Source organism: Meleagris gallopavo, chromosome 1, assembly GCF_905368555.1.
Source record: "Meleagris gallopavo chromosome 1, MGAL_WU_HG_1.1, whole genome shotgun sequence".
In the NCBI taxonomy this organism is placed as follows: Eukaryota; Metazoa; Chordata; class Aves; order Galliformes; family Phasianidae; genus Meleagris; species Meleagris gallopavo.
Genome location: NC_139404.1, coordinates 112,621,941 through 112,637,340, shown reverse-complemented (window position 1 = coordinate 112,637,340; position 15,400 = coordinate 112,621,941). Strand labels below are relative to the sequence as shown.

General features: G+C 39.4%; 1 protein-coding gene across 15 annotated transcripts in view; it reads right to left on the bottom strand.

Moving 5' to 3' along the window:
• Positions 1-15,400, bottom strand: part of DMD (dystrophin) — a 1,154,126-nt gene that overhangs the window by 975,252 nt on the left and 163,474 nt on the right. Inside the window, exon 1 of one of the 15 annotated variants that reach the window (XM_085210323.1) lies at positions 11,539-11,904. The exons of the other annotated variants lie outside the window; for them this stretch is intronic. Coding sequence (XP_085066449.1) covers positions 11,539-11,581 — 43 coding nt within the window. The 5' untranslated portion in view covers positions 11,582-11,904. Of the gene's footprint in view, positions 1-11,538; positions 11,905-15,400 lie in introns of those variants that run through there. 15 annotated transcript variants of the gene reach the window in all.

Genomic DNA, 15,400 nt, shown 5'->3' with positions numbered 1-15,400 from the left:
GCATATAATGGATGTGCCCCAGCCCACATGGATAGAGTGGGCCCAGAGACCAGATGTCAGCACAGTGATTACTTGCCTGGAAAAGCACAGAAGCCTCCCAAGGAATCCTCCTGGGTACTGGTGTCTATGGCAGTTTCTTCTCTGACCTTCAGTGAGAAAAAGTGAGCTCATACCAAGGTATGCCTATCCATACACTGGGCGAGAAGAAAAGATGTATAATATAGACGTCCCAATTAGCACTGAAAATTAAGCCAAAATTTAGGCTGTGATAAATTAGATCCCCCACAGTTTATGCGTAATCCATAATCTATGCCATACTGTATCAACCAAATTTCATTGTTTATTCTAGACAGAACGATGATTTGGACTGCACACAGACCTACTGAAGTGGCCATAAAACAGGTCTGTCATGGTGGGAAGGGAAGAACTAAGAAGACCTCTGAGTTAGAAACATGTTTGCTCTTCTTATCATCTCACTCATTTTGTGAAAGTTATAAGTCCATTAGCAATGTCTTGCAAATCTACCTGTCAGCCAGGTGAGAAGTCACAGGGAAAAAGATGCAGATGAGAAATTAAGACAGATAAAATAAGCTACCATAGTGGCTAATCCTATTTGTTACTCTTAAGTGCTCCTGCATCTCCTGTTCTCATGCAAGTTCCTTACAAACATGCATTACACTGGTACAGCTCCATGGCTGTCATCTTCTTCTCACATCTCAACTCCTTCTGCCAGCCTTCTGGCTGCTTGCTTCCCCGCCTCTACTCCCCATGTAGTTTCATACCACCGCCTTCTTTCTGCTTTTCAATCAGTCTCCAACAGCCTCCATCTTTGAAAGGCATCCACTATGTACCATAATATTTCCATCATCAAAACAAGTTCTTGTAATTATTTTGTAAATCTAGGGATGCTAGCTATTAGTCTCTAAAATAAGGGATTCACCGATTTTCTGGTGCAATTCTGACTATGTAACAGCACTGACACTTTTATGTGTTAAAAATGATAATGATATTGTTAATAGTTAAGGCACCATAAAAAGGTTTCGCAGCATGAAGTCAGGCTTGAGTGTTACACTTAAAATCTTCAGTAACATTTTAAATTGCATTTATATCACAGCTTAATTGAAGTGTGCATACGATTTCCCACAAATAGTACTTTCAATTGTTATATCAATATTAATTATAATGATTGAATCATTCAGTCCACATAGATTATGTTACTGTTAGATTATTATATGGCTATATAACGACATAAACCAAAGTGATGTTATTTGCCTTTTTTTACTTCCTCACAAACATCAATTTTGAAAGACTTTCCACAATACATGCATCTTTTCACTGAGTTAATGCTGTAATTATTAAATATCTTCTTTCCATTTCCTTCCCTATCACCAAGAACCCAGTGATGCCCTTCAGAATAACTAGATCTTGTGACAGCTGCGTTAACAGCTCTAAGTGTGACCGCCGTCATACAGAATGCTTGAAGTTTCATAAATTCATCTCTAGGAGTCTCCTTCCAGAAATATCACTGATTGATCCCAGCTGTGAGTTCAGACCGAGCCACAGCAATGGCAACTTCACTCTTCATTTAGGAAATCTGTTCTTGCTGTCTTCTGCCAACCTAACTTCAGTATTCGTCTACGGAAACACACCAAGTTTTGGCTATGATGATTACAAATTTGGAATCCCTTTCTGACCTCAAGGTTTTGCACAGCATATAAGCAATTAATATTCCAGTAATGCTTATAGATACACTGAATATGCTTCATATCTAAACAGCAAACTGTGACACACTCATTTTTATTTCAAACTGTATCCTCTAGATAGTATAAAATATACAGTACAATGGAAATTGTTAGCACATTCTGACATCAAGTACAGTAACTCCCTGGGAATGCATTCCCTCCCTCTCCCCCTCTTCCCCCCCAAAAAAAATTATAATACAGGGATTTTTACTGTAGAAATACATCATTATAAGCAAACAAACATAAAATAATTTCTAGTGTTTGTTAGGAAAATGCCTCAGGCTGTTATCCCAGAGTTTTCTGCTGTTTCTGCATGAGAAAAACATGCAGGATTTCTGAAAGCAATTTCTCATGAATGGCTGCAGCCATGGATATAGCTGTAGACCAAGAAATAGCCTCCAGAGGATGCAAATTAGAATACAAAGGATTACAATAAAATAACATAAAATAAAAATAGAGATTAGGCAAATTCATTTGCAGTAAAATTGAAACAGAACATAACTTTGAATAAGGTAGAATCAACTTAAGGAATCCTGGAAGCAGTACATTTCCTTTTTGGCTCAAAAATACCCTCTCTTTTATAAAAAGCTGCTATATAGAAATAGATCTTGTAATTTTCTGAGTCAAGACTGCTGAAGTTTTTTGATTGGTTCCCAAGTGGGAGGCATCCCACTAGAAGATTTCTGAATTTCTTGCTACATTTTTAGATTCTTTTAACTTTAAAATAATCAGGAATAATCAGAAGTTAAGACTGTAACAGAAGACTATAATAAGATAAGGAAACAAATGCAACAAACAATGTATCTTCATCTAAAGGTTTAATCTGCAAAGTCAACCACAGTTCTGTTAGAGAAACTGTATTAGGTAAGTGCATTGGTTAAGTGCACATCTTTGGAAGGCAAGAAACATTTTCAGAAGCTTACTTTTATTTATTTATTAATATTTTTGTTGTTTTTTATTATTATTATTGTCTTTTTTTTTTTTTAATTCAAGATACAAGAACTAAAATCTCAGTGTTTATACTTATTTGAACTAAAGGTGTGTCAGGCTTCGTAAGCATCGCTGCTCTCAAAAGTAAACTGCCAACGAGTCTTCAGAATAATAACCACATTTTTACAAAATATAGATTAAGCCAATAGCCAGCAAGGTGGACAGAAGAACTTTTTCAACCAATCAAGCTGGACATAAGCCAGCTGCACCTTTGTAGCAAAGGCCAGCAGTGCCCTGGGTTACATTAAGCACAGCATTACCAGCTGGAGGAAGATGATCCCCTTTGGTCAGCTCTGGTGAGATGCTTCCAGAGCTGAAAAGGGCTACGCTGCCCAGTGCAAGAGATGTGGGCATACTGGAAGGCATCAAGGGAAGGATCATTTTCAGCTGAAATGAAAGACGCTGAAACATCTCCCCTACAAGGAGTGGCTGAGAGAGTTGAGACTGTTCAACCTGGAGAGGAGAAAGCTCAGGGGGATCTTAGCAGATTGGAAAGAATTGGAAAAGGCAGAGCCAAACTATTCTTCTTGGTGCCCACTGACAGGATGATAAACGGGCATAAATTGAAAAATGAGATATTCTATTTAGACACAAAAAAATACCAAAACATTCCTATGAGTGTGATCGTTCCCTGGAACAGGCTGTCCAGAGAGATTGTGGAGTCTCCATCCTCAGAGATATTTAAAATCTGAGTTGACAACCTTGAGCAACCTGCCCTCACTGACCCTACTCTGAGCAGGGATTTTGGACTAGATGATCTCCAGAGGGGCCTTCCAGCCTCAGCTGGGCTGTGACTCTGTGAAATTTCTTCAGTTTATAGGCTGAGCAATAGTTTCTGGAGGCATTCCAAGACAGCTGTAACAACTCCTAGGAGCTTCTCGTTGGTGAAAAAACCTCTAAAGACTGACACTGCACCAGAAGAAACTGAATCCCTTGGCTACTATTTATGGCCAGGATATTTTTCACTTTCTAGATGAGAAATTCCCAGGCAAGAGTCAAAAAACCTTTCTCCCTACAATAGATAAATTTAGAGGAAAATATGTCAGGCCACATTGTTCAAACTGTGTCCTTTCTTCAGTTAAAGTGAGGATTACTGGTCAAGTAAACTCTTCTTCACATTTGTCTACAGTATGTCATATGAAAAAATGAATTCAGCAGTAGCAGCAGCTGGGAAGATTTGGCAAAATGACTGTTAAGTCAGCTTAAGATAATACGCAAAAACTAGCAAGTCGCCTTGGAGGAGGAAAACATTTATTTAAAGAAACTAAAGCATTAAAGCAAAGGATATGCATAGCCCAGAGAAAAAGGAAAGTCTAAAGAAAAAATAAAGAGAGCCAAAAACAGCATCAGTAGAAAGAGTTCATGATCCATAATTCAGCAGCTCTTCCCTAAGAAGACCAGTTTATCCTTATAAGACAAAACGGAGAACATTCAGTTTATTTCAAAGCATAACATATTTCCAGTTACAGATTTTGCTCTAACAGTTGAAAAACTGTATTGTGGCAGTCATTGTGCTAAAAATAGAAGGATTTGGGATTGATTCTGAATACACTTGTCTTCTTTCAGACAGGATGTAAAGAGAGACTATGTAATCTCACTTATTTTCCCAAGGCAAAAACATGGCCCAACTGACAGTCTCTAAAGTTTTCGTCAATCAAGTAGGAAATGCCATTTCACTGGGGATATCTTTTATTCCAAAAAGAGTAAGGTGATACGAAGTACAAAGTCAGTGCTTTAGAGAAAGATGAGGGGACTGATAAAAGCAAACATTTTTAAAAGCATATCAGTATCACAGAGCCACCCTGCATCATTCAGTTGCAAGGTTGCAGATATCATGAAATTTAAAACAATTTAAGAAAAAATATTTTAAAATCAGATTCATGATTATTTCCTATCTTGAAAAATCTTCTGTTCCCATTCAGTGTTCTACATTCTACATGAGATAACTGCTTGTTTAATTCACCACTTATTTCATAGTATTATGTTTCCGTCCTTATTCTGTTAGTTTTTTAATTACTAGGAGGAACAGAAAGGACAGAATCAACTCTATAACACGCTTGTCCTTTACAGACTACTATAAAAGGAATTGTTCGCATGCTGGCGAGAAAACAAGAATCCCTTTTCATGAAAAGTAACTTGGCTTCACCTTTGGTTTCCACTCAACATCCAATGCAACTGAAGCTTTCTCTTCTGTAAACAGAGCATAAGCAGAGCAAACACTTTAATCTGGATCTTCTACATTTTTTGAGAGTGAGTCAGTCAGTCAGTCCACTAAGCATTTATAAATGGTGGCTTTAGAATTTGGTGTAAAAATATATCAATTTCTATTTTCAGCATAATTTGCAGGATAAGGCGGGGAATAAGCCTTAAACATGTACTAAATCACACGATAGGAAGTTGACAGCAAATCACATGAAATGAATAAAAAAATACTGTTTTCTTGAAGCATAGGGCAAAATATTAATTCCTTTTGGGCTGCTAACAATCTTCACAACGCAAAGTTTAAATTAGATTCATTTAAATTGGTAAGGCTATCTACAAATTCACAATCAGTTCATAACGGGTTAGAACCTTCTGAATTTCTTCTTTTTTCAATTGGGCAGATTTAAGGAGGTCCTTTCAAGCTGGGAGGATCACTGCCCCTGAGATCATCTCACTGCGGTCCCAGCAGCAAGGAGTGCTGCCTTCCTTCTCAATTCCCACCCTGAACGACATCTTCATGCTTCCCTTGTGAACTAATCAGCTTTGGTTTAGGTAAGACAGTCTGGAAAGGCTGGGGAGCTGGTTCACTTTGTAAACCCAGGAATGCCACAGACAGAACAGCTGTACATCCAACAGTATTTTCTCCCATATTGAGGAGATGGGCATACTTTTCAGTTATTCCTGACATCAGCATAACTCATTTATGACAGATCGTCTCCTGGATGCTATCAGATTATTTACAGTCTCCACTGTCCAGACACTTCATGAGGTGCACTCTAACACCTCAAAAAAGCCTGACTATATGATATTACCAATCTTAAAAAAAATAAATGGAATGGAATTAGAAAAAAATAATAAGTTTACCAACAACTCAGCAAGAGCTGGGAAGCTGTGAGCTTTGTTCAGTGAGAAAATAATTCATGAACAATCTTTTATAAGGAACATGCAAAATTTTTTTTTTTAAGTGAGAAAAACATAAACTACTGAAATATATGTGCATTGCAAGATGTGAAATAGGGTTGGAAGTAGAACAGATGGAAACCCTGGAGTTTTCCACAGGTCTTCTGAAGCATATGCCATCAGCTACTGGGTCAACGTAATCACAGGTCTTGCTGCTGCAGTAATGTTTATTAGAGAAATGTAAGAATCTTGTATATGATTAGGTCCAGCAAGAAAATATTTCTATTTTTCTTCCCCTCTCCCTCCCCCTACCCCATTAGTTTTTCTCCTCATTCTCCTGTGACTGCAACCCATGACCTTCACAAGAAAAGGCCTGTGCTTTGATAGCAGGCTGCAAGCCCCCAAGGACCAGCAAAGCTTTCTGGGAGAAAAAAACTGTTGCCTTGCTCAGAATCCAATCAAAACCCGAATGTGCCAAGGAAAAAAATAAACCAAGGACATCATTATTCCATCTCATTGTGATTTGGCTTGCCTTCAAATCACATACCCAGTATATCTGAAATAGCAGCAACGCCTCCATTAGCCGAGCCTTCCAGCACTTTAATCAAAGTATCTTTCAGAATTAAGAGGCAGAAATGTCAAATTCCAATCACCCTTTAAATTCCTCCAATTCCCTGCACTACACAAAATTAAAAGCCTTACGCGTGGCTAATTTCCCTTACAAGTGTGTGTGCACACAGGCACTCAGCCAGAGGTGGCGGGCGCCCATTTTAGATGCGGCAAGGCCCCAGGCGGGCACCACGGGCCCACAGTCACATGCTGTCAGCCCTGACATCTCACATGGGATGGCAGCCTCCACACTGTGCAGGAAACATGTACTTGGTGTTTTCCATGAGGACAGTGCCACATATCTCACCCAGGTATGCTTCAAGGAAATACCCGCCTGCCTTCTTTTTAAGATTACTTTCTCAAGCCTTACCAACAGCAAGAGAAATTATACGGTCAAAAGAAGCAGGCACAGAGAATTTGATGAGTCTAGTTGGAACTTTGACTCAGATGGCTCTTGTCCCATGGGTCCTTAGGGTCTCCCAAGGTCTTTTAGAAAAGGCAGGATAAGAAAAATGGGTTCTCATTAGGGTCTTAATTTAGGTCGTATCTCTACGTACCTCTACACTGCAGAATTTCAAGCTACAAGCAGCATATATTAGTCTTTGTTTATTTTGTTTGTTTTTTAAAAGGAATCTCCAAGCCATTGGTATGTATCATAGAAAAATACTGCAGAAAACAAAACCACCCTAAGGACTAGGATATTTATGTAATTGTTTTTCTATAAGGAAACTTTCACACCTATCATTTTTATGACTAGAATTATCTAATTTATCTGTTAAGATAATCATCCTTTAAAAATATCTTTAATAAATGTGCTATCTTAATTGTTGTCATGTAACATATATTGATGAAAGTGTATATCCAAAATTATAAGGACATACCCTTTTGAACGAATCTGACTTTCTTCTACACATGCTTGCAACATTTGCAAACATTTTCCCTTTAGAAATGAAAGACTGCAAGCAAATGATAAAATATTAAACTTACAGATTTAGATTATTTACAAAACCAAGAAAGAAAGCATCAGGAAACCTCCTAGAAATAAGTTTCATGCTCTAAATAATGCCCGTAGATTAAAACAGAACTTGCAATCAGAACAAAGAAAGAATATGACTTTCTTAAAATTCAGACTATCTGTCCTTCAAAACACATCATTAAAATCTTTTCCAATCTGTTGCAAACGAGATACAGCAAGAAGCACAGAGTGCAAGGCTTTGTAGTATCTGCAATGAGTACCGCGAACCAAAACAAACATCTTATCTGCTCCACATGTTTTCCTGGGAAGATGCACGTTCTCTGGTGCAGCCCAGCTGGCAAGTTTCTCTGCAAAGCCACAGTCTGCTAACCATCATTTCTTCTTTCCACAAAGCTCAGGCTTTGATAAGGCAAAATTATTTAAAATTCCCCATGCTGTTCTACCTCCCCTGCCAGTGATCCAGTATTATCACAAGTGTGTTCTCCTCGACAGCACTGTGATGCTATGGAGTTCTGATAAATTTATTGAGGAGTTCTTTCAGTGGTTAGCTATAACACAGTACAGTGGTTATCCTCCAAAATGATGATTAAGCTTTTGAGTAACATTTAATTGAAAATGTACTGTGAAAATCGTCAGTCTTTTCAAATCAAGGCTGCTCGGTTCACAATCCAGTTGAATGTGATTTTGTCTATCAGTAAAGCATGACGAAGATAGATGAGCTTAATCCCGTCCCTTGGGTGATCATGTAAAAAAGCTTACCCCTTTGGACAAATCTCAGGCTCAGATAATTTCACAGTATTAGTTAAGGGTTAATGTGCTTTGTGTTTGTTTCTTTTCTCATATATTTTACCTTTTCAGTTATAAATAACTTCATGTGAACAGCAACTATACAGTAAATTGTACTCTACTAGCAACGTAATTGAATTTTTTTCCTTAAAAAAAAAATCAGAAATAACAAAAAGATACATTTTCAGTTTCATTTTCAACATATTGCCCCGGAGTGAGGTGGGGTCAGCAGTGATGCTGAGGACCAGGGAAAAGGAGATGACTTTAGGTCTGAAAAGCCAGGACAGCATAAGCTGGGAAGAGGCTTCACCAGCAGTACTTTCCTCAATACATTATCTGAGATTTGCAGCCATCCTCTTCCCATCTCACTGAGTTATCTCCAGCCCTGGCACATTGCACGGCCCAACAGAAAGGGTCTCGGCAGGGTGAAGCAACTGGTGCTGACAAGCTAGCACTAACTTGGGGCGTGAATGCCTCGCAACATCATTCTGAAGTTGGCGTCCAATGGCCGAGTTCTCAGAGAGCATCTTCTATTTTGGCTTCCTTGCAAAAAGATGCTGCCTGTGCGCTCTGGGACAGCTACCAGTACACAGTGGTAAGCAGAGACATTGGATAATTTACTTCAGAAGCGCACTACTGACCTGAGCTAAAACCCAAATCTAGATGGACCTTTGCTATAGTAACACCATAACTGGCAAGAGCCCTTGTAGTCACTACATTTCAGGCAGGTTTCATTTCTTTTCTGCACTGGCCCTGGTTTATTAATTCTGTTTTTAGTCATCACTTTGTGCAAATCCAAGCAGAAAAAGAGGATGCCTGTGTGAAGAGTTTGGTTCCATTTCAGACTAAGGACACAAAAAGAGACTTGTATCTGCCAGAGAAAGAAATATCACATACAATACTGAATACCCCAGAGAGAGTGGCTTCTGAGATAAAGTTTACAGTAATCTCATCTTAATTAAAACCAAGTGAAATTGACAATATCTCATTTCTCTGCTGCTTTATTCTTTGGGGTCATTGTCAATGAATCTGTAGAAAAGATGGCACGAAGCATTCTCCAATCTAACTCAGGCTGAACTATTCAGTTCATGGAAGGGCTCAAGAAAGAAATGAAGCTCAAGGTGGTGAATGTTTGTGAAAGGTCATTCTTATCAGAAGTAAAAGAAAGCAGGAGACAGAGAACCTGCCTTTACTGCTACAGTGTGGGGAGAGAGACGAGAAAAGGGCAGAGGAAGACAGGGTTTGAGAGAAGACTTTAAAAGAAGAAGAAGGATGGATTTAAAAAATCAAAGCTGAGATATAAGTGACTGCTCTCAGCTCTAAAAGCAACAAGTTTTTGTCCGATACCAAGAAAGAAGCAATTCAAGCATAGGGAACAGGTGGGAGAAGTGGCCCATCCTGAGTTAAAGGCTGTGGGAAAACTTGAGAGGATTATTTTGGACACATTTGTAACACAGTGCAGATAAGGGCTTTCCTTTTTTAATTGAAATGCAACTATAAAAAACCTTCACAACATGATACCAAATTTTATTGAGAAAAATGTCTTGCCCTTTAAAAGAGTCGAGATAAAGGTGAGGAAATCTATTCAGCTAAATAATTCCCAAGAAGCGCTACGACAGCTCCCTTTCATTTTAGATACAAACGTAGTTATGTGACACAATTTAGCAAGTGATTTAATGGCTCTTGTCATGAATGCTATTCATCTGCTAGATGCAAATCTGGTTTGCTATTCATATTTTTCAAAAGCACTAACACAGCTATTTTTTTTCTGTCTTTCACCTACTACATCTTCAGAGTGCAATTTTAACTTCTGTGCAAAGCAGCAAAGATCTTTCAACCTTACTTAGTGAGCACCCACCTAGTTCCCTTGCTGCTCCCTCTCCTCCTCGAAACTGAGCAGTTGAGCTGATGTTGTGACTGTCCTGAAGAGAGAGTTGATGAAAAAAGGAAGGTAACAAATTCCCCTCATTCCTCTCAAAAGATGACAGGTGAAAAGGCACCATATAGCTGGTTCTAGAGCGTGTTCTCTTCCCCATAAGGAGTAAAATTCCTTAAGAAATTCCCATAACGTCACTTACTCTCAAGTCCACCTTGGAAGTACAGGGTATTTTCAGAATAACGAGAAGCCTAATTATTTAATAGATGGCGATGCTGAACTCAGAATTCTATCTCTTCCTGAACTGTCAGACTGCATCCAACAAGAAAAGAGTCCAACCACTACTGAGCCTTTCCTAGAAACACAAAACTGACTTAAGATTTATTTACAGCAATTCTCACCAAGAAAATGCAATTTGATTTCATCTTGAAAAAGACCAACTATGGTATAAGATCATACTTGCACACTGGCATTTTCTGTTTCTAGCTTCAAAGACACAAAATCTACTGCTATTTTCAGGAAGCTCCATCAGAAGGGAGGGGGCATACAGCTCGTCATATGTTATGGAGGAAAATGACAGCGTGTACATATTCCTTGGCCTCAGAAAAATAAAAGAGAAGCAGGAATTCTATTACTACTCTGAGTGTGGAAGAGTGAAAATAGATTATAAAGCAGAGGGTGGAGACTGCAGATTAAGTCTGGACAATATTGACAGTTTGGATTTTTTTTCAGCACAATCTGTTTTGGGAAGCCTGGACTGGGGAGGGAGAAGAAAGATAGTCTGGGCATGTGGTAGATGGATTTTAAAACCCTCTCTCATTCTTTTCCTCTAGACTATCTTCATTCTCTTTACTCCCGGTATCCTCAATTTCTCTCCTGATGCACATAAAGGATAGCTTTAAACTAAGAAACAAGTACACCTCTGGAAAACACGCCTGCTCTTTTCTGGAAAGTGCATGGGAGAGCTCAGCTGCCACCCCCTTGCTCGGCTGTCACCAGACAGCTTGGTGACAAGAGAGATCCCTTACAGCCTAAGTTAGCATGAGGCAGGGAAATGGCATATGACACTGAAGTTCAAAGCAGCTAATTACATCTTTGATGTGTTGCCAAACTGTTAGCCCAATGACACTTTTTTTTCAGCTATATTGATCTGTTTTCTAAATAGCTTTTCTTAACCCCACTCTTCAACAAGTGGAAAACTTCAGGAAGAAATGTATTATTTGTATTCTGAGGAGAACTGAGTACTATTTTTAGAATACTTCCTCTATGTAGAATGAACGGGATTTACTCCCCTAGCAGAGACCAAAAAATTCTCCTTATTTTCCCCCTCCCGGTGCTCTCCTTCAGGCTCTGAAAGTAAACATTTAAAAATGCATGCAGTTAGTGGGTTGTGTAGGACTACACCGCTCTGTCAGAGCGAACACTGTGATCAATCACATCAGGCTGTTCGTACTTACAATCATCTTCCACTTCCTCATACCAAAGCACGTGAGCAGACATGAAATCTCTCCACAAAACAGAGGAAAAGAAAACAACAGTCCTTGGCGAAGTATATTCCCACTTTGCTGCTTCAGTCGCTTTCAAATGAGGTTCGTCCCTGCAGACTGACAGCCGTGTGTGTTCCCTCCTAAACCCCGGCAAGTTTGCAGGGCAGCACGCAGCGGGAGCCTCGGTGGGATGCAGCCAGCAGGGTCCGTGCCGGGCCGGGCAGGGCGAGCCGGGGATCCTCGCTGCCACCCAGCCGGCACTGTAACTCGTGCCCTGCTCTTTGGAGGCCCCTACATGTTTCAAATTCCAGGACTTGCGCAGAAGCAATGCTTCGTGCTTCCCTCAAAACGAAGTTGATTTCCCATAATAGGACAGCCCATGCACTCTACATATAAGGCTCTGCTTCTAGGGTGGCATGTGTAATGGATTTAAATTAAATGTTGCGGGTTTCCAAAGAGCGTTTAATGCAACAGAGTGAAGATATTTCTTGATCCCTTTGCCCAGCTGCCTTGAGTCTCCTGAGTAGGAGATTTCCCCCTCCACAGCCACTGACCCACTGTCCATCCCCAGACTGAAGGCTTCCTGTTTAGGAGAGGGGTGGCAGCTCTCTGGCGTTCAGCCACTCTGTCCCAGCCCGAACTTCTGGGATTCTAATCACTCTGCAGGGCGGAGGGAGAAAGAAAAAAAAAAAGAAAAAAAGAAAAAAAAGAAAAAAAAAAAGAAAGAAAGAAAACGGTTTTGTTCCCAAACTGTGTAAATACAAACACAGGTTGCAATCAGTTTGTACCAGCTTGGAGAGAAAAAATACTACTGACTTACATTTGACCTTTCCACTCCCAAGAAAACCACGCAGTACTGCTGCTAGACACAGCCCAGGAATAAATTGTGGAAGAAATCCCAAAAGCTGCATATCCCAAACAGGTGGGACCTGGGCTTGCTCCTTCCCCCTGCATCAGCCCAAGGCCTCCTCAGTTTTTATGGAAAAGGAAAAGCAGGCATCCACTTTAGAACGGGACTGCAGCTCTAGACTCAAGCCCAGACTTTTATATGGCTACTTTCTAGTACATATATATATACTTCGTACAGTATATATGGCCATAAGGAATCATTAATTCAGTGTTTCATTTGAAAAGTCATTTGAAAGAACACACTTAATTTGCTCATTATTCTTTAAAAAATCATCCTTAAAAATAAATTGCCAATACCTCACTCTGCTTTAAAGCCTAAAGTGTTCTAATGGTGATTACACATTTGTAAGTAAAATCCTGGATTATACAGAAAAATAAACACAAAAATGAACTGCAAAACATACCTTTATGGGCACTGGTATTTTCTACATCAGTAGTCAAATTAATACCCTGGAGAACCTGGAGGTACAGTACATGTCAACAGACTCCTAAGGATTAATTTGTAGTCCACAGGAACTGCAAGTCATGAACTGATGTTGAAAATAATCTGGAGCGAAGCAGAGCACTTTGTGACAGCAGCAGCATTTTTATTATTTCAGGGAGAAGTGAACCAAGCAAACTCAGGAAAGGAACTGCTTATTGTGCAGAAATTCTTCTAAAATATTCACAGTCACCCTTGATAACACATACTGATAATAACTGAGTCCCAGGAATGTATGCGCTTACTGACCAAAAGCGAAAGCCATCTCGAGAGTAGATCCCTAGTGCTGGAACTGTGATCCTCCTGAGTCCTATCCAATTCAATCTTCCAAGGTGACAGACTTTCTATTCAAAACTTTCCATGTACCTAAAGCTCTGTTTCTGAATATGACTAGACGGCCTTATCCTTGACAGAGCTCTGCAGTCTGCCTCATACTTAACTCCAGTCATGGCCCACTGAATTCACAGAGAGTATTCAACTTCTCTAACACAATATTTGGGACCACCAGAGAACATCAGACCAGGCTTTGCAGCAAACATTACTTGATACTTTCTTCTAAAACATGGCTCAAAGAAGTGGCTGGTGACAACACTTAGAATAGCTGACATGCCAAACAATCCCTCACATGCAGGAAGTTTTACTTCCCTTCTTGCTGGGAGCATACAGCAGCTCAAGAGAGCCCCAGCTGGCCACGGAGGTGCAGAAATTTTCAGCCCAAAAATATTCCCCTCTTGCTACTGAAACTTCATCACTCAGTGGGAAAAAAGTCAAGATTTGTCGGGCCACAGATTTGTTTGGGGATAGCAAAAGTCAGTATTCAAACCTTCTGTTTTTTTCAGTTGTGCTTTTTGTTTTGCTTTGTGGTTGGTTTTTTGTTTGTTTGTTTGTTTGTTTGAAGAGAGGGTTGTTACACAAAATTGAGAAACTCTTAAAAAACTACTTTCAACACTGGTTTATACACAGAAACTTCAACTCTACTGAACAGATGTTTGGTATGCATCTGCCAGTCCCCGCTGGCCAACACAACATAAACTTACAATGCATGTATAACCTGGAACTGAGTTTACGATTTTGACACACCAACTTTCTTTGTAATCAGTTGTAGCTGTTGGTTTTTTGCCTGAACTGGTATTAAAAGCTCAATCTGTCTTCAAAAATAGAAAGCAATCCACAGCCTCGCTGTAGATCTCTGTCAGATAATTTCTGTATGCCCAATGAATGCCGGGATCAGAGGCTGCCCGTCATACCATCCCTTCTTGTATGGCGCTGTCAGGAGCAGGCTCTGACTACTGCTGAGTACTCTGAGATTGCAATGCCTGGGCTACAGCTGTGGAAAGGAGCAAGCCTCAAAGCCACAGAGAGGGTGGGCAATCTAGAAAATCTGGAACAATAAAGAGGCATACTTAAAAAAAAAAAAAATAAAAAAAGACAGCTGCAGCTGTATTTTAATGTTGTCTTTCTCTTTCACAACCAGTTACGGGTTAAACGAAAGAAAATCATCTGCTCTGCAGTAATGATTAGGGTGATTTTCTGCTGTCCATTAACAGTTAGAGAGGCTGTTTATTTTGCTGCTTGAGAAGTCCTTTCAAAACCCATGTGTTGATAAAGTTGAAAATAATTCCTTTCTAATAGCAAGAGCATGACAGGAATGCAAAACTGGAGACAATTCAGAAGAACCCCGTAACAATTTGAAAACAAAGTCTAACAATAAACTGCCTGACCAGGGACTATTTAGGAGGATGGATTTAGTAGACATTGGATAGAAATGGGAAATTTGGGGTCTGACTCAAGAAATACTAAGATATTAGAGTTGTCAGAATAACTTACATGGGAGGACAGGTCCCCAGTTAAACATAAATAAATCAAATAAGAACTTCATGTTAACAGCCTCCACAGATTAACTCAATTTCCATCTCAGTGCAATTCAGTGTAATATAAATACAAAAAAAAAAAAAAAAAGGAAAAAAAAAAAAAAACACCAAAAACACCCAACATATTATACTGCCATTTACATCATCTAACTACATATCCTTTCCTGTTAAGAGATCAAAGAAGAAAATAACAAATAGGTAGCACGGATTTACAAATCTCTTATGACTTTTCAGACATCCCACCAGTGAATGTTGTTTGCCAATTCAACATCAGGCACAGTGCTTACAGCATAAATCTAAGACATGATATTTTGATTATAATTTCAGAAAACATTTCAACCTTTATTCTATCATGTTTTCAAATCCTTGCCAAAGCTGACCTAAAAAAAATAAAGTAATACAAGTCTGTCACTCACTTCAACCATTAAGCTCACAACACAGTCTCTTCTGTGCTCTTGCCAATATTTGCAAATCTATCACATCAATCTGTGTGGGAAGTGCTTAGCTCTAGGGACTATGGGACTGATGCAAAGGGAGAAGTGGGATGGGAATCTTTTAAGCACTAATGCAC